This window comes from Rhineura floridana, chromosome 8 (assembly GCF_030035675.1).
Source record: "Rhineura floridana isolate rRhiFlo1 chromosome 8, rRhiFlo1.hap2, whole genome shotgun sequence".
Lineage (NCBI taxonomy): Eukaryota > Metazoa > Chordata > Lepidosauria > Squamata > Rhineuridae > Rhineura > Rhineura floridana.
Genome location: NC_084487.1, coordinates 41,143,236 through 41,168,566, shown reverse-complemented (window position 1 = coordinate 41,168,566; position 25,331 = coordinate 41,143,236). Strand labels below are relative to the sequence as shown.

Below are 25,331 nucleotides of genomic sequence, written 5' to 3'. Positions count from 1 at the left end.
TTTGGAAGCTGTTAAGGCTTTTCAGATGGTGATTAACCATGTGGTGTAAGTACAACCAAAAACATTTCCCAAGTAGAAATCTGGTGCTAATTTTGAGCTTCACTCGCAATGTCTTTGCTAAAATTGTATGCAAGCTTGTAAGTATGAACTAGCCATGTTTTTAAGGGATACAGTACAACATTAGAAAACAGGTTTGAAAAGAAGATACTGCTATAGCCATACCATCGGGAGCTTAAAAAGGATATCCAAAAAGCTGCTTTCTCAGGTAGTTAGTGTTGGCAGAAATAATGTCTTTTCTCTCTCTCCCCCCATTTTATTGGAAGATATGAAATATATTTTCTTCAAAGGATACGAAGAAAATGGGTAGGATGTGAGACGGAAGCTTACTTTGGCTTGTTGGTTTCATATATTTCTTAACCAGCCCTCATTAGATGATTCCAGGGTGGTATATATGTTTTATATTCTTGCACTAATTGTGTTTTCTCTTGCTGGTTTTTATGCTGCTTACATTTATGCTGCCCTTGTTCCATTTGTGCTGATGTATCGTGCGTAGTTGGTTTTTAGTGTGCATTAATATTTTTGGATTGTGTATTGTATTTTAAAATTAAGTTTGTAAACTGCCCAGAAGACTTGGTTGATGCTTCTGGGTCATCTTTATGGGTATCACCATCTATAATGTATTACCGTAAATCAACAAAAGGGGTTACCAGAGTGCGAATCATCATAGTGAGGCTCCCTTTGGGAGTTGGATAGAATTTTAATAAAGAAATAAAATCCCTGTCAAGGAGCGGGTGCAACTGGTGAACGAACTGAAGCTGGTAAAAGGTGCACTGAGCTTCCAAGCCTCTAGTGACAATCCTGGATCAAGAATTATCCCCAAACTGCATACCTCTTCCGGGGTGGGGGTGTGTGCATATATGTGTGTGTGTGTGTGTGTGTGTGTAGTTCTTATTTTATGGAGAGCAATCATAACCTCCACCTGTCTTCCCTTTCATTGCTACACCATGACAAATGTATGTGATACTGTTTCCAATGAAGTAGAGCAATTACCTTGCCACAGTTTAGTTCATATGATCCAGTCTGCTTTGTGCTGTGTTTGTGCTATGTTGGGACTGATGTACATGCCTCTGCATATGTACCTTGCAGCAATAGTAACATGGGAGTGAAAGATTTAGAGCATGAAGACTCGAAGAGAGTAAGGCTTTACATAAAATATGCTACGTTGCATACCCTTCCCCCACAAAGGAAAATGAGTAGTGTCTGTCTTTAGGGCTCTGGTTCACTGGTTTTTTTTTTTCAAGCTCTGCAGTCCTTTCCAAGACATTCAACACTCTTACCAATTGATTCCATATGTTTCTCTCCCCCTCCCCCCTTTCCCAGCATTCCTTCCTTTCCCCCTCTCCTGTTTTCACTGGCTGCTGATTCTGCAGGTTTCTGCTCTCTCCTTGATTTTCATTTGGAAATGTTGGCTATAAGGGTGGAAAGGGCAGGAAGAGTGTGTGCTGGTCCCAGCAATTTGAAGGGGTACAAATGGTTCTTTGGTATGTATGAAAAATAACATACTTGGTCAGTATTAATGGCGTTTTGTTCCTTACACTTAAAGATAATACCCTTTTCTACAGAGTTCTAGGTTGTAGTAATGATATGAAACTCAATAGTTGACAGTCATGCGTCTTAGGGATGGATTCTAAAGCAGCTGTTGGCCTTCTAACAGGAATCTTTCCCATTAATTCTGTTAACTCGATAACATTTGTACATCTAATTCTGTTTTGGAGATGCTGGCCACTAAGAAGTCCTTTTTATTTATTTATTTTATTTATTATTTAATTTATATCCTCCCTTCCTCCCAGCAGGAGCCCTGGGTGGCAAACAAAAGCAGTAAAAACACTTGAAAACATCATAAAAACAGACCTTAAAATACATTGAAATAAAACAACTTTAAAAATTCTTTAAAAAAGCTTTAAAAACTTATTAAATAAAAAGGGTTAAAAATATTGTTTAGAATTTTTTTTTTAAAAAAAATATTAAAACCAATTGTTTTGCTGATTGGTTATTACACTTACATGCCACCTTTCTTCCAAGAGCACAAGGTGGTGTACACAGTTCTTCCCCTCCCCATTTTATCTGACAATAACCCTGTGAAGGCTGAGAGACAGCGACTGGCCTAAGGACATCCACTGAGCTTCATGGCAAGAGAAGATTTGAACCCTGGTCTTCCCAGGTCTTAGTCTAGCACTGTAACCATTTCACCACACTGGCTCTTTTTGTAAAGATTTTTATATCACAACTTGCCAATTTCTGTACCCCCTTTCCCATATGATCATTTTTTGTTTTCACAGAACTATGGAAATGCTGGAGGGCATGTTTAACTAAGACGTAGAACTGAGCTGTGGTTGACCCTGGCCTCTAATTTGGATAGATTATTACCCCCTAGAACAGGCTGTAGTACTGACATTCATCATGGAACAAACTCTTCCTTCTCGTCTGTTTATTTCAAACTGTAAACATTTGGGGCAGGGACCCTGCTTCTTCTATGTACTGTACAGTTGAATATTGTTGCAGCTAAATGAGTAATAGTAACTTCAACCAAGTGGATAGATTTTTTTGCATTGGCAAGTATCAGTAAATGTTTTCAAGATTTGGTCATAGTTCTAAGGAGCCTCACTGTATGGTGAATCCGTGTATCTAATGAAGTGGAAGTGCATGTGTTCTTGAGCATAAATGGAACCTTTCTGTAGGAATGCTGGAGGTAATGGCAAGAGAAAAGGCTGCTCAAGCAGCTGATTAGTTTGGTATTATTCCTGAACTGCAGTAAAGAGTGCTTCCAGTTACCTACTTTTTCCAGTGCTTTGTAGTGCTTTAATGACTGGCATGTGGACATGCTAGCATGCCAGACATATGAAAGTTGTACATTAAGTGCTGGCCTGGGCTTCTTTGGGAGGAAGGGCAAGATATAAATTTAATAAAGTACCTCAATCCCCATGCAGATTATTGCTAGTCCTGTCAGGATCAGTATGAAGGTGGTTGGTGGACAAAGCAACCATGGTGCGGAACAAAAACATGGTATTTCCAAACTTCTATGATAACAGAACCTCTTTTGTGAGGTACTTTGTTTTGGTTCAAGACTTGCTGAGAAGCCTCCCTGAGGAAAATGGCATTTCACTTCACAAAAACAACTTTTCTCTTGGATTGACCTGTGTGTGTCTTTTATGTTTGGACTCTTAATCCCCAAGAGGTTTTTTGCAAAATGAAGGCAAGTTGACAACAGTTAGTTTTGTTTTGTGGTACTGATGATGAATTGGTACACAATCTTTGTATATGATGCAGGTATAGTGATAAAACTGAGCCTTCTGGAAACTGAAGATGGGCATAGAGAAATTACATCTGTCAAGGGCAAAGTAACTGTGCAACCCAAGCTATTCCAAAGTCAGTTCACCTGCCTTGGATGCTGAAGACACTTCTGTATTTATAGACAAGTGTTCTAGTATCTGGAACTGTTCAAGTCTTCAGAATGCCTGGAGTCCAGTGTAGTGAAGGTAGAAAGGGTTGGGATAGTTAATAGGTTCTTTGGGGCAAGGGTTGTTTCAAATCTGCATCTTTATTGGTGTTTACTCTGATTTTTATCTTCTATCCCAAAGACTTTTGGTGATTTACAGTAACTCCAGAGGAGCCTATTTCTCCCCCTAAAAATATAGCACTCTTCAAAACATTTTAAAGTAAAATGTATCATAGTACTGTCTCATGGCCAGTGAATTAATTGCAAGGGCCTACCTTGGAATTCTAAGCATATGTGAGCACTTGGAGATACTGATGAGAAGAGAAGGTTATTGAATTGCTATTTTCCAGCCTGATGTGTGAAAGGTGGTGATAAGACATGACATGTGCAATAAGTGAATGCTAGAGCCTCATGGCCATTTAATTAGGTCATACATTTCTTGAGGTGGGGTAGAGTTTATTACAACTTTTGTTCCTCAGGTGACAAAGTAAACACAAAATTTCAGTCAACAAAACAGAACACTGTAAGTGCATTTGCTCAAACTAGAAAATGGAAATGACTTTCCTTTTCTCTTTTTTTAAAATTAGAATAAGGTCAGATATTTTCTCATATTTTGAAGCAAGGGAAAAATACTATGAGATGTATAATTCAGTTGAAAATTGAAAAGGTTTTGTTCCTTATTTTATTACTAGGAATGGAATGTGAGAACATTATTGGCTTGGGAGGGTATGCACTATATGTATTCATATGGTGCATGAAAGAAAGTGTAAAAATCTGATCCATCCACCAGCTATGGCTCAGTTTGCTAGCTACTTTTTAGCTCGCACAGCAGAACAGTTGTGGGGAATCTGTGGCCCTCCAGATATTATTGGACCACAACTCCCATCATCCTTGATTGTTTGCCGGGCTGGCTGGGGCTGATGGCAGTTGCAGTCCAGCATCTTCTGGAGGGTCACACGCAGTAGAACAAAAGTGAGGGGAGGGAAGTCTGTTTCATATATATGCAACAAGATAGCACTGGGATTGGCAATTGGAAACTAATTATATTTGTGACTTAGAAATGCAGAAACAGCATTTTATGTGAAAGTAGTAAACCTTGTCTGCTACCCTGTAGAAATTGGGGTTCATTAAATAAAATTAGTTGTCATTCTGTGGTCTCTCTGTATGCATTTGTGTGCTTCTGTCATTGAATGTCCTTCCTTCTCCTTCCCCCTGCTACAGGCATGCATGGTCATATGACTCCCAGGGGACACTGGCCAGATATGCTAGTGTCAGAACAAATTTGGAATTCAGCCAGTATCTGAATGACCTGGTGTTAGCTAGATGTGTTCTGAATTTAACATGAGAGTTAAGTGAGAGTTGCAGGCCATCTGATAATGCATAGAAAACGTTCTTTAGTCTGTTTCAAGCCCTCTTCTGTTTCTGTATCTTTCTTCTGCAAGACTACTCTGTACCGTGGTTTCCTTTGGAGAAACCCAACAGTGATCCTCTGGCTTATGCTACAGCACTATTTCCCTATGTCTGAGTTGCATTTTTCAGTGTCGCAACATGCTGTGTTGTGTTGTGCTGTGTTGCTTTAGGTCTATGAGTAGGCATATTCTCTGCATCTATGATGAGGATGCTTTATACATTGATTTTCTGACACCCCTGCTGTATTTTTCTCGGAAGGTGTGCAGATATGTATTTTTTAATACTGTGTATGAAGGACATTGCAGGTATGCAGTGAAGGAACTGGCATGTCAGTTCCCTGATCTCTTTTTTCCTGCGCTATAGAAGACAATCTTGTTTTTCAAATGATACAAATTACATGTTGGGTTGGTTTGTTTTCCAGTCTTGAGATTGATCTTTTTGTTGGGAAAAGTAATGTATAAAGCAGTTTTGAAAGTACAGTACAACCTAATATCTCACGACTGCCAGAGGGAGGGACATTAAAAATGTATGCCAGAATATTGTGTATATATAAGGACTGATGTATATGTTTAGGGAGGGGGGAATCTCATGATATAGCCTTCCTGCAATTGTACTGCTGCAGAATGCACCCCCTAGACTCCTCGCTCCTGGAACCAGCATGTCAGGAAGAACAGCTCTTGCGTGTGTGTGTGTGTATGGAGAACCATTCAGACTTGAAGTCCTCTGCCAGTGTTTGGTGATACAGTTCCAGAAAGGCTGTATAATGTGACTTTTTAAAACATATATCCTATTGTTCCACTGTTTGTTGGTTTCATTCAATTTTACCAGCATGTGAGTGTGAGTGAGTCCACATGTTTGCATCTATATTTCATGTGTGGACTTTACTTCTGCCCATGAAATACACTCTATTGGGCAGCTACTCCCTGTCCATAAGGCTGAGTTGCTTCTCAGCATTTCTCATAAGTGAGAGGAATTGTTGTTACGTGCCTTCAAGTCGATCACGACTTATGGCGACCCTATGAATCAACAACCTCCAATAGCATCTGTCGTTGAACCACCCTGTTCAGATCTTTTATTTTATTTTATTTTTTTATCATTAATTTTTATTCAAATTTTCAAAGACAAAAAACAAAACAAAACAAAAACAACTAAACAATAAAATAAAATGTTGACTTCCGATTTGTCGCAGATCAGTTATAGGTCTACAATATATAACAATCCTGTCTCTAAAATTATATTATAAAATCACTTTCCTCCAGTAGTTATCTTAATTAATCATCAAATCTCATAAACATTACTTTATTCTTTCCACAAAAAGTCAAAGAGAGGTTTCAATTCCTTGAGAGATATATCTTTCAACTTTTCTCCAAATAGACATGTCGCTTAATCCATCTGATTCAAATCTGTTAGGCCCAATAATTTCAATAGCCATTCTTCCATTATCTATATTAATTCCATCTTCCATCTTCAATAATCCTGTTAAGTCCAGTAATTTCAGTAGCCATTCTTCTATTATCAGTATCCCATAATAATCTTGTTGTCATAGCCATAGTCCAAATAAACATATCGATTAATCCATCTCGTCAAATCTGTTAGGTCCAATAATTTCCATAACCATTCTTCCATTACCATTCTTCCATTATCAATATTAATTCCATCTTCCATCTTCAATAGTCCTGTTAAATCCAGTGGTTTCAGTATCCATTCATCCATTATCAGTATCCCATGATGATCTTGCTGTGATAGCCATAGTCATATAACAAGAGTCTGATGGGAATTTCCCCCATCACAAATATGTCCTTGCCATCAATTCTGAATATGTTGCTGAAATATTGTTGTAAAGTCACATCTCTGCTCTGGGTGCATCTCTGCTCTGGGTGCATCTCTGCTCTGGGTGCATCTCTGCTCTGTCACACATTTGTAGTTAATTCCATAAGTTTTTTCTATGTCAAGCCCCATCACATCATTCCAGTCAAGAATTCTGAATATGTTGCTGAAATATTGCTGCAAAGTCATATCTCTGTTCGTCTTTTTTACAAAATGCACTGGCTCATCTCTTAAGAGTTTCTCCACTGTCACATATCTGTAGCCAACTCCATAGATTTTTTCTATGTCAAGCTCCATCACATCATTCCAGTCCAGAAAATTATCCAAGACATTGATAACTTTACCACCGAAATCTTCATTAATTTCTTCAGAGACAACGTTGAATTCCAAACAGTAAACTTTATTTCTAACATCCATAAACTCCAAATCTTTTTCCAATTTCACATTTGTTCCAATCTCCAGGGCTTGTAGCTTCCCTTTAATTTTTCTTTTCTCATCTCTAATCCCATCAAACTCCTCTCTCACAGAATCCCCTATTTCTTTAAGCTCCTGCGTCATTTTGTTAAATTCAGTTTTCATCTCCTGTCTACCCTGTCTCAGGGTTTGTTTCGTTATCTCAATCTCACCCATTATTTTCTGAAACATAATTTCTTCCATGGTCTCAATCACTTTCCTGGTTGTCATTCTTAAAACCACAGAAACAAAAATTATTTCAGCCACAATTGGGTTAATATTCCAGGCTTGCTGATATCAGTGTAGACAGTACAGCCTGCCTTATCTCTATGTGTTCAGGAATACAAAACAAACTTAGTTCCCAACATCAAAACAATTAGTGGCGTCGCGAACAAGCAGATTCGTCAAAATGAAATAGACCAAAAAAAATTTTTTTCCTCCCTCCTCGAAATAGAAATCCCTCTTCCGTTGGTATCTTTAGAATGCACCTCCAGGACAGCTTTTTGCGATAAAAACAAAGATAAGCTTTTTCGATTTCTTTCCACCTTAATTTCGTGAGTGAAAGAGAAAAGCCATAACTCACCTAGAAGTTCTTCACAGCTGATTCATTGACAAATCTCTTTTTTGCTGCACCAATTTAAACCAAATGAAAAAAGAAAATAGAAAGAAGGATGCTTGTCTGCCTGTTAAAGTCCGTTTTTCTTTGAAGAAAAGATAAACGTGTCGCTATAATCAGCTAGAGCTTGATGAAAGTCCGTCCGGCAGTGCAGTTTGAACCTTCTCTCATAAATAAATGAAATCCAGTCCTCCCCACAAAAACAGGCTTTGTGGTTAATCTCTACGTTTCTCCCTGCCTGGGAGAAAATCTTTATCAGTCAAAAAGAGCATTCTGACTGATTTTAAAGCTGAAAAATCTTCTTCTGAGACGAGAGCTCGACTCAGAGGCAGCACAGGCAAAGCAACCCTTCCCGGAAGTCCCACCCTGTTCAGATCTTGTGAGTTCAGTGGCTTCCTTTATGGAATCAATCCATCTCTTGTTTGGCCTTCCTTTTTTTCTACTCCCTTCTGTTTTTCCCAGCATTATGGTCTTTTCTAGTGAATCATGTCTTCTCATTATGTGTCCAAAGTAGGATAACCTCAGTTTCATCATTTTAGCTTCTAGTGATAGTTCTGGTTTAATTTGTTCTAATACCCAATTATTTGTCTTTTTCACAGTCCATGGTATGCACAAAGCTCTCCTCCAACACCACATTTCAAATGAGTTGATTTTTCTCTTACCCACCTTTTTCACTGGCCAAGTTTCACATCCATACATAGAGATCAGGAATACCACTTTCTGAATGATCCTGACTTTAGTGTTCAGTGATACATCTTTTCATTTGAGGACCTTTTCTAGTTCTCTCATAGCTCCTCTTCAGTCCTAGCCTTCTTCTAATTTCTTGACTATTGTCTCCATTTTGGTTAATGACTGTGCCAAGATACTGATAATCCTTGACAAGTTCAATGTCCTAATTGTCAACTGTAAAGTTACATAAATCTTCTGTTGTCATTACTTTAGTCTTTTTGATGTTCAGCTGTAGTCCTGCTTTTGTGCTTTCCTCTAACTTTCATCAGCATCCGTTTCAAATCATTACTGGTTTCTGCTAGTAGTATGGTATCGACTGCATATCTTAAATTATTGATATTTCTTCTTCCAATTTTCACACCTCCTTCATCTTGGCTCAATCCTTCTTTTCCATATGATATGTTCAGCGTATAGATTAAACAAGTAGGGTGATAAAATACACACCAGTGAGAGGGATAATGAAGCCTAAATTGAAATGTGCTTTTCTCCAGTTTTGTAGGTGATTGACAGTGCAATCCTGCACATATCTAATCCCATTGAGTTCAGTGGGGCTTACTCCCAAGTAAGTGGGTATAGGATTGCAGTCTGGGACTCGTCTATTTACTGACCATTATGTAGGAATTGGGGCCAATAAACGTTTGTGAATGACTAGCAAGAAAAGGAGAGATGAAGCCTGCCTCTTATGCCAGTAAAGGCTAGATACGTCCTTACCTACCTTAAATGTATTTTGTTCTGTTTTTCAGAGAAGCTTTTCAGGTCTCCCCTGAATGAGCTTGTTGATAACAATCTTATCCTTCGGGAAAATTGGATCAAATTTAAAATCCTCTATTCAAAAGATTTCTCCCTCTCCGTGTGGTTCAGAACTAATGCACAAGGATCTTAAATAGTTCTGTAATCTGAATTGAAACCTGAACATCCAGTTTAGGTGCTCTGTGCATACAGATATGAAGGCCCAGAAAAAACCCGGAAAAATTCAGAAAAAAACTGGTTTTTTTAAAGCCTTTTCCCCCCTGAAAAATTGGAAAAATTGAAGAGAAAATGGATTATGGAATATTTTATTTTAGCATGATGAATAAAATATTTCATTGAATCTTGATCCCTCCCCCTTTTCTCAGTTCTTTTTATGGGAATGGATGCTTTATGTCTGCTTGACACTGTGGAGGACTACCGGAGCCTTAAATAATTTTTTTGGTTATTAATGTTGATGGTTTCTTCTGTGTTTTTTAAATTGTTTTTTGCCTGCTCCTTGTAAACTGGCAAAGCAAAAAGAGGTTCCCTACAGTTCAGGATCTTGTAGATCCGTTTGTTACAAAAAAAAGTAAAAATTCAAAAAAGTAAATTCAATTTGTAATAATTGTTTGAATAAAATGTACTTTTAATATACCAAATGTGATAATTTTATGTCAAACCAACTTGTACATAATTACGTTTGATGTTCCTGAAGTAACAAATTGACTTTCAATCTGTAAAAAATGCTGATTGCATTTTTTCAATTTTTCTGAAAATGTCTGTTTTTTATGGAAAAAATGGGGAAAAAAACACCAGTTCAAAATTTCCAGAACTTTTACATCTCTGTCTGTGCATCAGGAATTTTAAATGATTTATACTGGGGAGGCAGCCTTTTAGGATTGTCTCCTCACAAACTGGGCAACAAGTTACAAGATTACCTTGTGCATGGTCCTGAGTGCAGTGTGGGGGTTATAAAACAGTGTCTCCTTGTTCAAGCTTGAGGGCTGGATGGCTGAGAACAGGTGTTTGAGAAAGTCTTTGTGGTCATTCTAAAGTGTTACAACTGTGTTGAAGTTCTTTGGGTGGCTTTTGGCCATATCTGTTTAATAGCTGTCAGGGATCTAATATATCTGAAGAAGCATTTGTGGGAAAGTGCTGCTAAAAGCCCAGTGTACTGTCATGGCAATCTCTATGGGATGCCACAAATTGGAATGAGTATAATTAATGCATTGTTTAAAAGTAGTGATGCTTATAATTGGGGGAGAGAAAGCGCAGTGTTCTCAACTCTGCTCTTCATGCCTTCCTCTTTTGGAAAACTGGCAAACAGCGAAGTTCCAGAATTGGCACCTTGATTATGTGTTTGGCTTCCATTTGGCATCATCAAAGCCTTTATTTCTAAAATGTATTCTGCTATGTTGCCTAAGGGCTATACTCAATAGTAAAGCACAGATTTTGCATGCAAAAGGTTCATGGGCAGCAGGTCTCCAAGGTATCAGATAAAGGGAACCTGTGACCCTCCTGTTGTTTCTGAACTTCAGTTCCCCTGGTCCCTGGCCATACTGGATGGGGCTGAAGGGACTTGAAGTCCAAAATATCTGAAGGGCCACAGGTTCCTCCTCCAAGTATAAGCAGTACTGACTTAGATGGACCAAAAGTCTTGGTTTAAGGCATCTTCCTATGTTTCTAAGTGCTTCTGAAGCACCTCAAAATTTATTAAAAAGCTAAAATACTGGGCTCCTGCTGGGATTAAAGGCAGGATATAAATCAAATAATAAATAAATAAATAAAACAGGCCAAAATCTAAAATGTAAACATGACATACAAAGAACCATCTAAATTAAGAAATAATGCAGTTAGACCTATACATTTTGTTCAGTTAAAATCTGCTAAAACCAGCCAACAGATCAAATACCTGCTTAAACAGGATTTTAAATCTGCTTTCTAAAGGTCAGGAGGGAGTAATTCAGATAAGGTTCTGTTGGCAAGGCTCTACTGAGGCACAGATAGGTTAAAAAGTTATTGTCAAATGTTGATCAAGCTTTTTTTAAGCTTTAAATTTATTAGAACAATACTTTAACCATTAAAGCAAATTAGTTGACTGTTACTGTTTCTTGTTGTAAAACACTGAAAGCGGTTTTAAAATTAATGTTAACACCATTAGTTAAGATTTTGATAAATAAGAGCAGTTCACTGAACAGTTTTTATTTTATCTTTGGCTTTAATTCTGGTACTCCAGTGTCAGCCTACAGTTTCAAAATGGATTAAAAAATAATAATATGGTGAAGTTTTGTTTCATTTTTATTAAACAGAAGATCACATGATACTCCCTGGTTCCTTGAGCATGTAAGCTGGAGTTTTGGGGCAGTCCTAGGCAGTGTCCGTTGCTACTGATGACTGGTTGTGTTCCTGTCAGGAGATGCTAGCAGCTATAGCAGGTGGCCACTAGGAATAGTTTTGCTATAGTGCTATGTTTGCCCCAACCACTGCAGAGTTAGGAGTAAGCAGCCATCACACCTGCCCTAGCTAACAAAGGGCATTATAATGAAATAAAAAAGGGAAAGGTGCCACTTGCACAGTGGTATTCAAAATAATAGATGGCCAGTTCACTTAAATGGCAAGGCACCTTATGCAGCAAATAGGTGGAAGTGCTCCTTAAGTAACCTGGAACCAGGCTACTTTAAACTACAATGAAGAAGCAGTGGTCTGTACTAGTAAACAGAAAATATATTCACTAATAGGCAAAAAACAAATACCCTTGCGGTTTAAGAACGTACATATAGCAAACAGATATATCTATCACACTTTAAAAAGTGGGGAAATTGGGCAGCTTTAGTGAATGCACCAGGGGAGCAGGAGACCTGGCCTCCTGTCTGAGATATTGTACTGTCCTACAAATTTGTAAAAATACAAACACAATTTGGATTGCTGTTTCACAGTCGAATCCACTTCCTATATAGTTTGGAAGAATTTGGTAACATGTGCCTCTGGGCCTATGGTAAGTGGTAGGAGGGAAGAGTTCAATGGAATTTACCCCAGTGCGATCATGCTTCCCTGGGCTCCTGCTGGGAGAAAAGGCGGGATATAAATCAAATAATAAATAAATAAATAAAATCATGCCTAGGATAGGTGAAATTGACCCTGGGGAGGGGCGGGAGAAAAGGCGTTTGGGTAGTTGGGCACTGGGCAGAGGTAAAGCCCTTTTTCTTTCATGGTTATTTTTTGGCGCCCTCCCTTTTTATTCTACAGCAGGCACATGTAGTCTCCCACCCAAATTTAAACCAAAGCAGTCCCTGGCCACATCCACACCAGACATTTATTTCACTTTAAACAGTCATGACTTCCCCCAAAGAATCGTTTGTAAAGGGTGCTGAGAGTTGTTAGGAGATGCCTTATTCCCTTCACAGAGCTAAAGTCACCAGAATTCTCTGGAAAGAGGGGCTGACTGTTAAACCACTCTGGCCACTGGAGCTCTGTCAGTGGAACAGGAGTCTCCTCTCAGCTCCCTTTGCAAACTACCCTTCCCAGGATTCTTTGGGGGAAGCCATGAATGTTTAAATTGAAATAAATGTCTGGTGTGGGTGTAGCCTCCTTATTAGCCAAGCCAAACAGCTGTTAGTATGATTTTTTAGAAAACTGACAGTGTTCAGTCAGTACATGCCCACGCTATCATAGACACCACACCAATGTTAATTTTCTTAAATGAATTAAAAATCAGCCATGCATTTTTTAAACTTTTAAACAACAGATGATGAAGGTCAGAGTTGGGATGCAAGGTCAGTAGTAGGATTACAGGTGCTGTGTGAGCATGGCTGATTTTTAATTAATTTCATCAAATTATGAGACCACTGACAGAAAAAAGTTCAACAGGGTTTTGGATTATTTTACTTGTGTTACAGACTTTAAAGTCTGGATTCTCTCTGAGTATTTTGTGTATCATCACGAAAGAGGGTTGTTATGCATGCATTTTGTAAGATTTTGTTTTGAAATGAGCCTATAGGAAGCAGCTGAATGGCATGGGAGGTATTTTCAATTTAATATGGTGGAATGTGAAAAATCCATGCTGGCTATAATATACAGCCACTCTCATGACTGTATAATCAAATGGATTTCCATTGTAAAGTTGAAGAAGTCTGTGTACACATCTGCTCTGATATTTTTCAATTTCACTGCCTATTTTCCTCTTGAAAAAGGCTTTATTCTGATGCCACGTGGAAGAACTTATCTGGACTGTGATTTCTCCCATACTTGAAGTAATGTTTATGTTCTGTCCCCCTTCCTTTTTGGGATGGTATGTTAAATGTTGTTCTTTTTCATTGTGCAGGGTAACCAGGAGCCGACAGCCACTCCTGACACAATGGTCCAGCCATTCACTACAATCCCATTCCCACCTCCCCCACAGAATGGGATTCCCACAGAGTATGGAGTACCCCACACTCAGGACTATGCAGGCCAGACCAGCGAGCACAATCTGACAATCTATGGAAGTACCCAGGCACATGGAGAACAGAACACGAATACAGCCACCGCACAGAATGGATCTCTTACGGTATGCATAGGAAGGCTGAGGCGCATAGTATTTCAGATGTGAATACCTAATCTCTTGCATTTGTGATTTTCAAATGGCACAGACTTCTGTGTGGGGGGAAAAACTGGACATTTAGTCTAGAGAGTGCACCTTTTCACTCTAAGCTGTACTTTTAATTTCTCCCTATTTCCCTGACAAAAGCTGTGACTGAAGAAGATAATTCTTTCCAGTCATTGCAAAGAGAATTCAGATGGGCAGACTCAATCTAAATCAGGTTTATTAATCACATGTAATTAATTAATTAATTAATTAATTAATAGGACATACTAGCTGACAGAAAATTAATCCATCCTGTTTTATCCATAACTAATTGGCTTGTCCTCTTTATGTGGCTGATGAGCCCCCTTAAGGCCCTTCTTATACCTTGTTCCCTTTTCAGTATGGATCAGGCTGTCTGCCAATTCTCCCTTTGTGCCTCTTACAGAGGCAGGAATGAATAGGAATTTGCATCAGGAAGTGTGTTGAAGGTGCCTGTATAACCAGAGTGGTTTGACATGATGGGATCATAATATCCAGGCATCTAGGCTGCCTTACTCACAGATGTAGGAGTCCAAACCCTTACTGCCCCTCATCTTTTGCAGCTCAGTCCCTCTCTGCTGGCTCTGCTTGCTTTCAGCAAGCAAGACAAAGGAAGTGGGGGTGAGGAGGATCCAATCCTCACTGGAACGGCACAGGGAGGACCACAGGTTCCTCTGTGTTTCAGTCCAAGTTCAAATTAGATCTAAAAGGAAGGGGTTGACAGATTTCACAAGCAGACCTGCCCTCTGTGGTGGCCTTTGCCTGTTATAAATAGCACCATTTTTTGCTGGGAATTTCTAGAGTCAGAAAGAAATGTTTAATTTGATAGAGTTTGTTCCTCTGAGTGACATGCTGCAGTGATATGCTGAGTGCTGTGAGGAATTGAGAAATGATGTGATATACAAAAAAAACCCTTGGACTGCCACACAGCCATTTATCTTGTTCCTTGTTGGAATAATTCTGTAGCCTTGAACTGGGTGATATGCTTGCAGATTATCCAAATGAAAAGCTTTATCCATCTGTTAAGCCACTTGTTAAGTCTTAACTTCCTAATAAAGAGCATTATGGTGGGAACCTTGGGTGCACAAGATGGATTTAATCTTTTAATGCTTTCAGTTTTCTTGTAATGTGGCTGGCTAATAGCAATTTCCCCCCTCCTGCTAAGTCCTCTATGAGCGCTGTGGCCTTGAATGGAGGAACATTATTGAAATGCCAGCTCAGGTGTATAGGGATTCATAGCATGGAATAATGTTTTATCTTTGATGAACAGATGACAACATGGACCAGGACCTTAAAATATTGTTAATGTTGTCAAGCCACAAAATAAATGGTTCACTTCAAAACGAAGGCATTTGGGTTAATAAAATACCAAGCCAACTTATTTAAACCTAATGCTTGAGTCTAGGGTAGGAAGCCAAATCCAGATACACCAAAAGTAGGGCAAAGCCATAAGTCCTGCAAAATGGTGAAGAGCCATACTATCTGCTCCCAAGCTAGCGAGAACTACATAGGCTTAGATCTTCATGGAAATGTATGATGTCTGCACTGGGACAATAAAAGATACGAATCCTGGGAAGGAAACTGGATCTTCTGTATAGCATTTCTGAGTTGCCTGTATGTGTTTATGTTTTTTTCATCTTCATTCAGACCTTTATTTAATTTAATAAAACAGGGCAAGAAATGAATAATGGGAGCCTTGACTTTAGCCACCAGCTGCTGCCAAGCCTCCTGTTCGTCTTCCATATTAGGAGCCAATCTCAGTGTGCTCCAGGAAAGAGCACTGCATTTCATCAGCTAATAAAACTGCAAAGAGAACTGATGAGAATGAGGATGGAAGCTTGTACATGTAAACTGGTGGGCTGAGGTGGTCAGAATGACAACTTAAATAAGAGATGACAGTCCCACTTGTATTTTGGTGCTGTAGTGGGAGTCAGTTTGCTGGGAGGCCACAAAGACAGGAAAAATGCTTGTTGGAGCTATATGGGGAAGTATCGAGTAAGATAAAATAAAATGGGACAAGCATCCTCAAGAAGGTATAGTTCCTCTCCCAATACCACATTGATACCATTGCTGTTTTCAGTCTGCTTTGTGTATTCTCTATGCCAGAGAAGAAAGAAGGCACTTGTCCCCTTTCCGCCATCTCCAGGCTTAGGTCTTTTGAGCAACAGCAGGAAGGCAAGCCTGTTGGATGGGCTCTTCTTCTCTATCTTATTTATTATTTATTTTATTTATTAATTAAATTTATATCCTGCCCTTCATCCCAGATTTTTGGATCTTACCTTTTCCATTTTTGGATCAAGCTATCTGTTGGGAGACAAATTCTGCCAAACAAGACATTTCTGACTTGTGTTGCAGATAACTTCCTCCTACAGAAAGTGGAGGAAGCAACCAGAGGATCAGCTATCCTGGACTTGATTCTAAGCAATAGAGATGATTTGGTGGATGAAGTGGCAGTTACGGGAACTCTGGGGGAAAGCGACCACACCATACTTGAATTCTTGATTTTAACAGAAGCAAAAGCTGAGAGTAGCCATACGCACACCCTGGACTTCAGGAAAGCTGATTTTAATAAACTCAGAACAATTATAAGTACAGTTCCATGGCAAGCCACCCTAATGAGAAAAGGAGTCGAAGATGGGTGGCAGTTTCTAAAAAAGGAAATTCTAAAAGTGCAATGGCAAGCAATTCCAACGAGGAAAGAAGGGGGGAAACAGCAGAAGAAGCCAATGTGGCTTCACAAAAAGCTTAGAGATGACCTGAAAACAAAAAAGGATACATACAGGAAGTGGAAAGAAGGCCAGGCCACAAAGGAAGAGTACAGGCAGGTATCATGGAATTGCAGGGATGGTGTCAGGAAGGCTAAAGCTGAGAATGAGCTGAGGCTAGCGAGGGATGCTAAAAGCAACAAACAAGCTTTCTTCAGGTACATCCATAGTAAAAGACAGAGAAATGAAATGGTGGTTCAGCTACTCAATGAGGATGGCAAAATGATAACAGATGACAAAGAAAAGGCAGAAGTGCTCAATTCCTGCTTTGGCTCAGTCTTCTTCCAAAAAAGGGCCTATGGCCCTCCCGGGAAACATGAAGTAGAAGGGTCAGGATTGGACCTTGAGATTGATAGACAAATGGTCAAGGAATACCTGATCACTTTGAATGAGTTCAAATCAGCAGGGCCTGATAAACTGCATCCTAGAGTATTGAAGGAACTGGCTGAAGAACTCTCAGAACCGCTGTCTATTATCTTTGCGAAATCATGGAGGACCGGTGAAGGGCTGGATGACTGGAGGAGAGCTAATGTTGTCCCTATCTTCAAAAAGGGCAAGAAGGAGGAACCGGGGAACTACAGACCAGTCAGCTTAACATCAATCCCTGGAAAAACTCTGGAGCAGATTATAGAGCAGTCAGTCTGTAAGCACCTTGAAAACAATGCAGATTACTAGGAGCCAACATGGATTTATGAAGAACAAATCCTGCCAAACTAATCTCATCTCATTTTTTGATCGGGTAACCTCCCTTGTAGACTGTGGGAATGCTGTGGACATATCTCGACTTCAGCAAAGGTTTTGACAAAGTGCCCCATGATATTCTGATTAGCAAGCTAGCTAAATGTGGGCTGGATGGAACAACTATTAGATGGATCCACAGTTGGCTCCACAATCATACTCAAAGAGTGCTTATCAATGGTTCCTTCTCAGACTGGGTGGAAGTAACGAGTGGAGTACCACAGGGCTTGGTCCTGGGCCCAGTGCTCTTTAACATTTTATTAACGACTTGGATGAGGAGGTACAAAGCATGCTTATCAAATTTGCAGATGATACAAAATTGGGGGGCATAGGTAATACCATGGAAGACAGAAAGAAAATTCAAAGGGACCTTGATAGGCTGGAGCATTGGGCTGAAAACAACAGAATGCAATTCAACAGGGATAAATGCAAAGTTCTACACGTAGGAAAAAGAAACCAAACGCACAGTTATAAGATGGGGGATACTTGGCTCAGCAGTACGACATGTGAGAAGGATCTTGGAATTGTCGTTGATCACAAGCGGAATATGAGCCAACAGTGTGATGTGGCTGCAAAAAAGGCAAATGCTATATTAGGCTGCATTAACAGAAGTATAGTTTCCAAATCACGTGAAGTACTAGTTCCCTCTCTTCAGCATTGGTTAGGCCTCATCTTGAATACTGCATCCAGTTCTGGTCTCCGCACTTCAAGAAGGATGCAGACAAACTGGAACGGGTTCAGAGGAGGGCAACAAAGATGATCAGGGTACTGGAAACCAAGCCCTATGACGAGAGACTGAAAGAACTGGGCATGTTTAGCCTGGAGAAGAGAAGACTGAGGGGAGATATGATAGCACTCTTCAAGTACATGAAAGGTCTCTGTTCTTGCTCTGTTACCCATTCTTCTGCCTCTTGCTTTTCAGCTCTCAGGGGTGTAGATTCTAGTGAGTGTGGTGAACCCCTGCTCTTCTCCCTAACTTGAAGCTAGGGAAGAGGGTAGGAAGTGTGATTTGGAGATGCAGAGAGCATCTTCAGTCTGCAGTGCAACTGCAAAGGTGAACTGTCCTACTACTGAATTAGGAGCTGGGAAGGGAAGGAATCACCTCTGACCTCATGTTAGCCTTTAGAACAGTGTTTCTCAACCAGAGGGATATATGAAGATCTCTGGGGGGATGAGTGTTTCCAAAAATATGAACAATAGAAGTAAAAAGTTGACAGTATTAAAATATAGTATGAAAGGTTATGTTTGGAAGATGAGAAGATCATACACAGCTTATTATGCGATCTGCATGCCATGATGTGTGCATAGTAGTTTGGCGTTATCTCATGAGCATTGTCTTGGAAGCTTGGGAGGAAACTTTTCATCACTGATGTTCAGTCCTTGAAAGAGCATTTCCAAGAGGAGGTTTTTGAACTCAAGTTTGATCCACCTGCCATAGACGATTTCAAATAATTTACTCTGGAAAAAGCTTTGGTTGAAATAGCTCCGCATATACCCCAAAACAGGAGAGCAGGCTCTGTGCCATAATGTTTGGCTAGACATAAAGGCCAGTCAATAGTTGTGGACTCCTGTCCACTTCCCTTCTTGAGAATCCATTACCCCCTTCCTTCCCTTCCCCCCTTTTACTGTGCTCATTTCTCTCCATTCCTCCTTTTCTGCAACCTTTTCTCTCCCACTCTCCTCTTTGTCTTGTTGCTTGATTCCAAAGTCCACAGTAATTTATTAGGCTTCTGCAAAGCCTTTGTATACATACACAAGATCGTACCTGCTCTCCTCTGGATTAATCCATAATAAAATATTATTTTCTGGTTTTATACAACTGCTAACACTTATTAGACTCTCCTTCTATATGCATAGCTTGAAAGCGTGGGGGAAATCCACCATTTTGCCACTGTTGAACTCCTCTCCTAGTTGTTATGTGCCTTCAAGTCGATTACAACTTATGGCGACCCTATGAATCAGCAACCTCCAATAGCATCTGTCATGAACCACCCTGTTCAGAACTTGTAAGTTCAGGTCTGTGGCTTCCTTTATGGAATCAATCCATCTCTTGTTTGGCCTTCATCTTTTTCTACTCCCTTCTGTTTTCCCCAGCATTATTGTCTTTTCTAATGAATCGTGTCTTCTCATGATGTGTCCAAAGTAGGATAGCCTCAGTTTCATCATTTTAGCTTCTAGTGATAGTTCTGGTTGAATTTGTTCTAACACCCAATTATTTGTCTTTTTGCAGTCCATGTTATCCGCAAAGCTCTCCTCCAATACCACATTTCAGATGAGTTGATTTTTTTCTTATCCACCTTTTTCACTGTCCAACTTTCACATCCTTACATAGAGATTGGAAATACCATGGTCTGAATGATCCTGACTTTAGTGTTCAGTGATAAATCTTTGCATTTGAGGACCTTTTCTAGTTCTCTCATAGCTCCTCTTCAGTCCTAGCCTTCTTCTAATTTCTTGACTATTGTCTCCATTTTGGTTAATGACTGTGCCAAGGTACTTTAAAGTTACATAAATCTTCTGTTGTCATCACTTTAGTCTTTTTGACACTCAGCTGTAGTCCTGCTTTTGCGCTTTCCTCTTTAACTCCTTTTCTGCAACCTTTTCTCTCCCACTGTCCTCCATATTCTGATATGTTTACGTGCAATTAAACGTCTTGAAATGATTTTGAGTATGCAGAAATTTTGGTGAAGGGGAGGAAGATGTTACAGAACCTGAACCTGAAGACTCTGAAGGAGGCTCATCTGAACCTGAAGACTCTGAAGGAGGCTCATCTGAAACATTTGGCATTGCATACTGCCATCTTCATACATTGTTAGGCTTTGATTTTTGCTCTTATATCTCATAGCTGTCATCAGTGCAGTGTAGTATGTATAAACTGCACGTGCAGGAAAACTGAAAGAGGGGAGACTTCCAGTATGACCCTTAGGGATGATTGCATTGTTTGTCACCTTTTAAGCTAAGGGCTTGCCATGATGACAATTTTCCCTATGGCTGTTTTAAACCCTATAGTTGAAACCCTCAGTGGAGAAAGTGTATCACAAGAAAGCTACACATTAGGAAAGCTGTTTTTGTGAATGTCATTAATTTAGCCTGACAATCATGCTGGTGTACTATTTGGACCATCAGAATGGAAACTGGCACAGTCCACTATATCCTGTGACTGCGTTGGGAAAAAACCTTCTTCTGGAAACACCATCACTGTTCTTTAGTTGCCTGCCAAATCATATTTATTGGAAAAACTAAAGGAGTAGTTGAGGTATATGATGGATCTCCCAAGTCCAAAGCCTTATAACTGCTTGAACTGCTACTTGGTTCTTCAAGTTTAGAGCACATCAGTCCCAGTCAAATGATCCTTTATGTGCAGTCTAGATTTCGGTCACAATAAGTAGAGCAGAGCCCAAACAACATTATTGTGGCTTCCCTCAGTTCATACTTTTTATCCCTTGATATAGGGTAGGATTGAGGCTTTTAATTTTAATGCCTTCTCAGCAACCTTCACTTTCGAATTGCTCTGCCAGGGCCATGTTCTACTCCGTTTAATTTTTTTTAAGCATGTGGGGCCATTTATCCCTATTGGTTAAATAAGTCTTTGATAACCATTTCCCGAATATTTTTGTGGTGTTAAAGATGTTTTTGTCTTGTATCAGATCTGTCACAAGAATTGCCTTAGAGTTCTCCTTTTTTTAATGTTTCTTCAGTAGCTGAACATGTGCAGAACCTCAAGTTCCTAGGGATGAGTTTTAAACATCTCAGAAACATTTACAGGATAGCACACTCTTGGCTCAAAATGTTTGATTGAAGATTCTGTGCCATGCAAATAGGCCTTAAAAACATTTGGGCTTTTCAACATAGGCCTAAAGAGACTAATGGATTGACCAGCAGTTTCTAGACTTACCATACATAGTCATCAAGCCCCTTTAGCCATGAACTAGTCACTAAACAGGAGTCTTTCTCTTAAGTATCTCTGTCCAAACTTAACCTTTGTATTTTTTTCAGCAGTTGCTCACATTGCAGAGCTACATATTCAGTGAAGAGCTGAGTCTCGTAATTCAAGTCTCTGCCAAACATGTCATTCCATCCTCAGTATCATCATTGGCAAAACTTCCATTTCTGCATTAGCTGTTGCATTTAATCTGAGTGTTTAATATCCATTAACTACTTATTATTTGCATCACGAGGGTGCATAGTTATCATAGTATACTCTTCTTATATGTGCCTGTTATGTTAATCATTCAGTCACTGGATGAAACTTTGCTTTCCCATCTCAAAAATTCTTCAAGATATTTGCATTCCCCAGAACTCTGTATCTACTAGTTCGATGTAGTCTTGCATCCAAGACAGAGACATCCATTATCTTCCCTTCACAAGCAACTAGGGACAAAGAAACACCAAACCCGCGTGGCTACCATTTTTCATATAAATAAAACAAGGGCTGCTGATACTCTCTAATGTGTCTAAGTTTCCTTGCAATTGAGAATTAGTTTGTATACCATAAGTTATTCTGATTTATAAAATATTCATATACTAAGAAACCTGAAGCACCCAGTGATGTGCTCATCAGACTGTCTTGCCAGGATACTTTTCTGCTCATCTGGTCTAGGTATGGAAACATCCATTGCAGATCTGTTTGTGACAACCCTTCCTCCTCCCCCCGCCAAAAAAAAGGAAAAGAAAAAGCAGGAAATACAAAAGGATTTTTTAATAGGAGATGGAAATCCTTCCTTTTTCTTTCCTTCCTTCTCCCACATCGCCATAGTAATTCCGATCAATTTCTCATGATAGTCACCATAGCTGATAAGATCCAGTGCCTATCTTCAAGAGAACTACTGTTCTGAATTGATCTCAGAATAATTGCAAAAGTTAGCTGTAGAATTCCTTCACCTCAACCCCAAAATCTTTAATTAGCTACCATGACAACAACAGAGACTTCTGAAATCTAGATTAATTCATATCAGGGAGTGCAAGTTTATATTCAGATTCCCCCTCCCTTCCATGGTTTGCTATAACTCTAGCATTCTAAGATGTGTCAATTGGAGTTAACCATGGTTTGTGCAAACCAGGATTGCCCGAAATTCTGGCTTGCAAATCCTCCTCAAGCCAGGATTTCACATCATAGTTTGAAAGCAATCCTGGTTGTCACCAATAATATTTAATTCCAGTTCAGAAATCATGGCTTCCTATGGTTATAGCAATTCATGGAGGGCAGGAGACAATGCAGGCCAGTGGTATATTTCTGATTTCCAGACCATGATATGAAGATTAGGTTTTGTCTGAATTGAGAGAGCGACTTGAGAGTAGAAATTGCAGTGGAAATCTTTCTGTTCTCAACTTTCAGTCTATTTATATGGATAATTCCTCCTTTAATAATCTCTCCACCTTCAGCTGTCCATGAATGAAATTCCTCAATTAAGCTGATTTATGTGTATCCCTGTAATTTGACAGATATGATCTCATAAGTGCAGTAACTGGCAATAAAGGTAAAGGTAGTGTTTGAAATAGACTCCTACTGGTTTCTTCGTATTATGGTTTGTATGGATGTCCTGAAAACACCTCATCCAGCTGTGTCATCTGTGTTTTACTCAGGTATTTTCAAAATGAATCAGTTGCTCTGCTTTAATGCTTTGTCTTCTTAAGGCAAAGGTGACCAATACAATAAAGCTGAGTTTGGAAAATGTGTATTCTTCCATATCTTCAGATTGCATCTCTTAACCTTGACCTGCAGGCTGTGCAATATTTTAGTCCTGGATGTTCTGACTAATAAATACTGGTCATGTCAAATTGCGCAAGGGAATAATGATGTATTATAGAGGTATTATCCAACAGGGAGTAGACTTGATATGCCAAATTTAATTAGTGATCTGCAATGACATTTGAAACTGGGCCTTCAGGCTATAGTGAACTGAACTTGCTTTGCCTCTCTCAGCCAGTCCTTTCTGGTTTGTATGTTATGTTCTGCCTGTACTAGAAACATTGTAATGTGTGAAGCCGCCGTCATACCAACATCATGAAGTGGAATTAGGTTATAGTGAGAGACAACTGGTAGCAAACTCCATCTATTCTTCTGCATTTTGGTGCGAGTACAATTAAACTTTCTGACTCCTGTATCCATACTTTCTGTTGGGGTCATTCATAAAGCATGTAAGCATCAAGGGGAGAAAGGGGGTAGTAAAGGTGTCACAGTTTTTGACAGAGATGCAGGTGGTGTTGATTGCTCTCAAAATGCAAACACTCATGTTTGCATTTACAGTGTAGTCATTTAATGATAATTTAATTTTCATTAACAAAATTTGCAAGCTATTTTATTATAGTAAACCCTCTTAAGGTTTACAATAAACATTAACATTATTATTTAAAATATTTTTTTATTTAAAATTAATGTTGCTACTCCCCTACTCATGCACATACACAGCCTTCCTTTTAGGCGTTGCTTAATTGAGTGGATCCAAGACGCAAGCTTAAGTGCAAGTCATTGTCTCTGACTTTAGAGCCCATCCTCCAATGAGCAACTGCGTGGTGAGGGAAGAGCACTCTGCTTATGCTCACAGCCTCTCTCTGTTTTCTTGTTCATGGCCTCTATCTATTAATACTTTGAAATGTGTAAAATAACTCATCCATCTGCACGTGCTAAGTTCTCTTAGTCTGGCCATTGCATTAGGAGTGGCTCAGCAAAGGCTCTCTATACATTTTCCCCGTAATGAGCTTTAGTGACATCCCTTTCTTAAAACAGGGAACTGATTTTTTTTTAAAAAAAATCTCTTAGGATGTTGCTCCTTGTCTTTTACTGTTGCAGCTTTTTTCTCTATGTGTGCCTACAGTGTTGTAGGTATTTTTTCTAAAATGCCACATATTTAGGGAAAGTTTCCCAATACAGACTGTCATGACTGTTTCCTGATTTGTTTTGGGGAAGAGCTTAAAATAAACTCCTGCCCTTGCTGCCTGAGTTCTGTTTAACAGACATGTCTAGGCTCTTCTACAAGTCTTCCTACAGGTGATGGCAGAGGACAGGAGACTGACATAGTGGCCATTTTGGACCAACCTAAAATATCCCAGACATCTCAAATAGTGAAACTAGAACAGACTTTCTTTTTTCATTCTTGGCATCTCCATTCTTGGAACCACCTTTCATCATTTTTGGGGTGGCTGCTATTCTTCCCTCCCCTCCCGCTGGAAAGATCTGCTTCTGAGGATTTTGTTGCTAAGCATTCTACCAAGGCTGTCTCTAAGCATTCTAAGGATCAGGACCCTTGGTTCCTAGCATGGATTCTACTGGGGTACTTAAGAAAAAGCACCATGTTGTATTTAATACTTAGTCTGAAATCACTCTTCCATAGTCTCAGGTTCAGCAGTTGCTCTTCAACAATCTCAAGTTCTCAATGATTGTGACTTGCTTCTTGATGCCTATGGAATCTGTGGCTTCTGTTTCTTTTGCCTAGTCCTTATTGCCTGGAACCTTGCCTGTAGTTCCTTTGTATTCTACATGCTAGAGCTGTCATGCCAGCAGGCTTCTTCTGAACTTTCTCTAGATTATGTTGTGAGGGACCTCAGTCCTTCCTCACATACTAAAAACATGCCTTTAGAGCAGCCTTTCCCAACTGGTGTGCCTCCAGATGCATCAGCCTCAGCCATTGGAAATGGTGGCTGAGGCTGATGGGAGTTGTGGTCCAACAACATCTGGAGGCACACCGGTTGGGAAAGGCTGCTTTAGAGTCTAAAGTTTAAACCTTGAAAATCAGCACCCTACTGTAAATTAATTGATGATTACATTGATCCATTTAGGTGCTCCATCAATACTTCTTATGGAAGCAACGAACACCTCTGTTTGAGCACTTGCCAGTTGACAAAGTCCTTGATCATGTGTTTCAGGTGGAGACTTCCCCCCTTTGAAGCAGCAGATATACTGCATATACATTCTTTTACTTTCTAAGGAGTTTGGATAAAAGTCCAGCCCAGTGGAATTAAATAGTT

General features: G+C 39.5%; 1 protein-coding gene across 15 annotated transcripts in view; it reads left to right on the top strand.

Annotated features, from left to right (window-relative positions):
* Window positions 1–25,331, top strand: part of RBFOX2 (RNA binding fox-1 homolog 2) — a 252,551-nt gene that overhangs the window by 156,249 nt on the left and 70,971 nt on the right. For 14 of the 15 annotated variants that reach the window (XM_061638996.1, XM_061639001.1, XM_061639000.1 and 11 more), the window contains one exon: window positions 13,582–13,806. In XM_061638996.1, the coding sequence (XP_061494980.1) occupies window positions 13,582–13,806 (225 nt within the window). Of the gene's footprint in view, window positions 1–1,477; window positions 1,542–13,581; window positions 13,807–25,331 lie in introns of those variants that run through there. The other variant, XM_061639008.1, reaches the window with a different exon arrangement.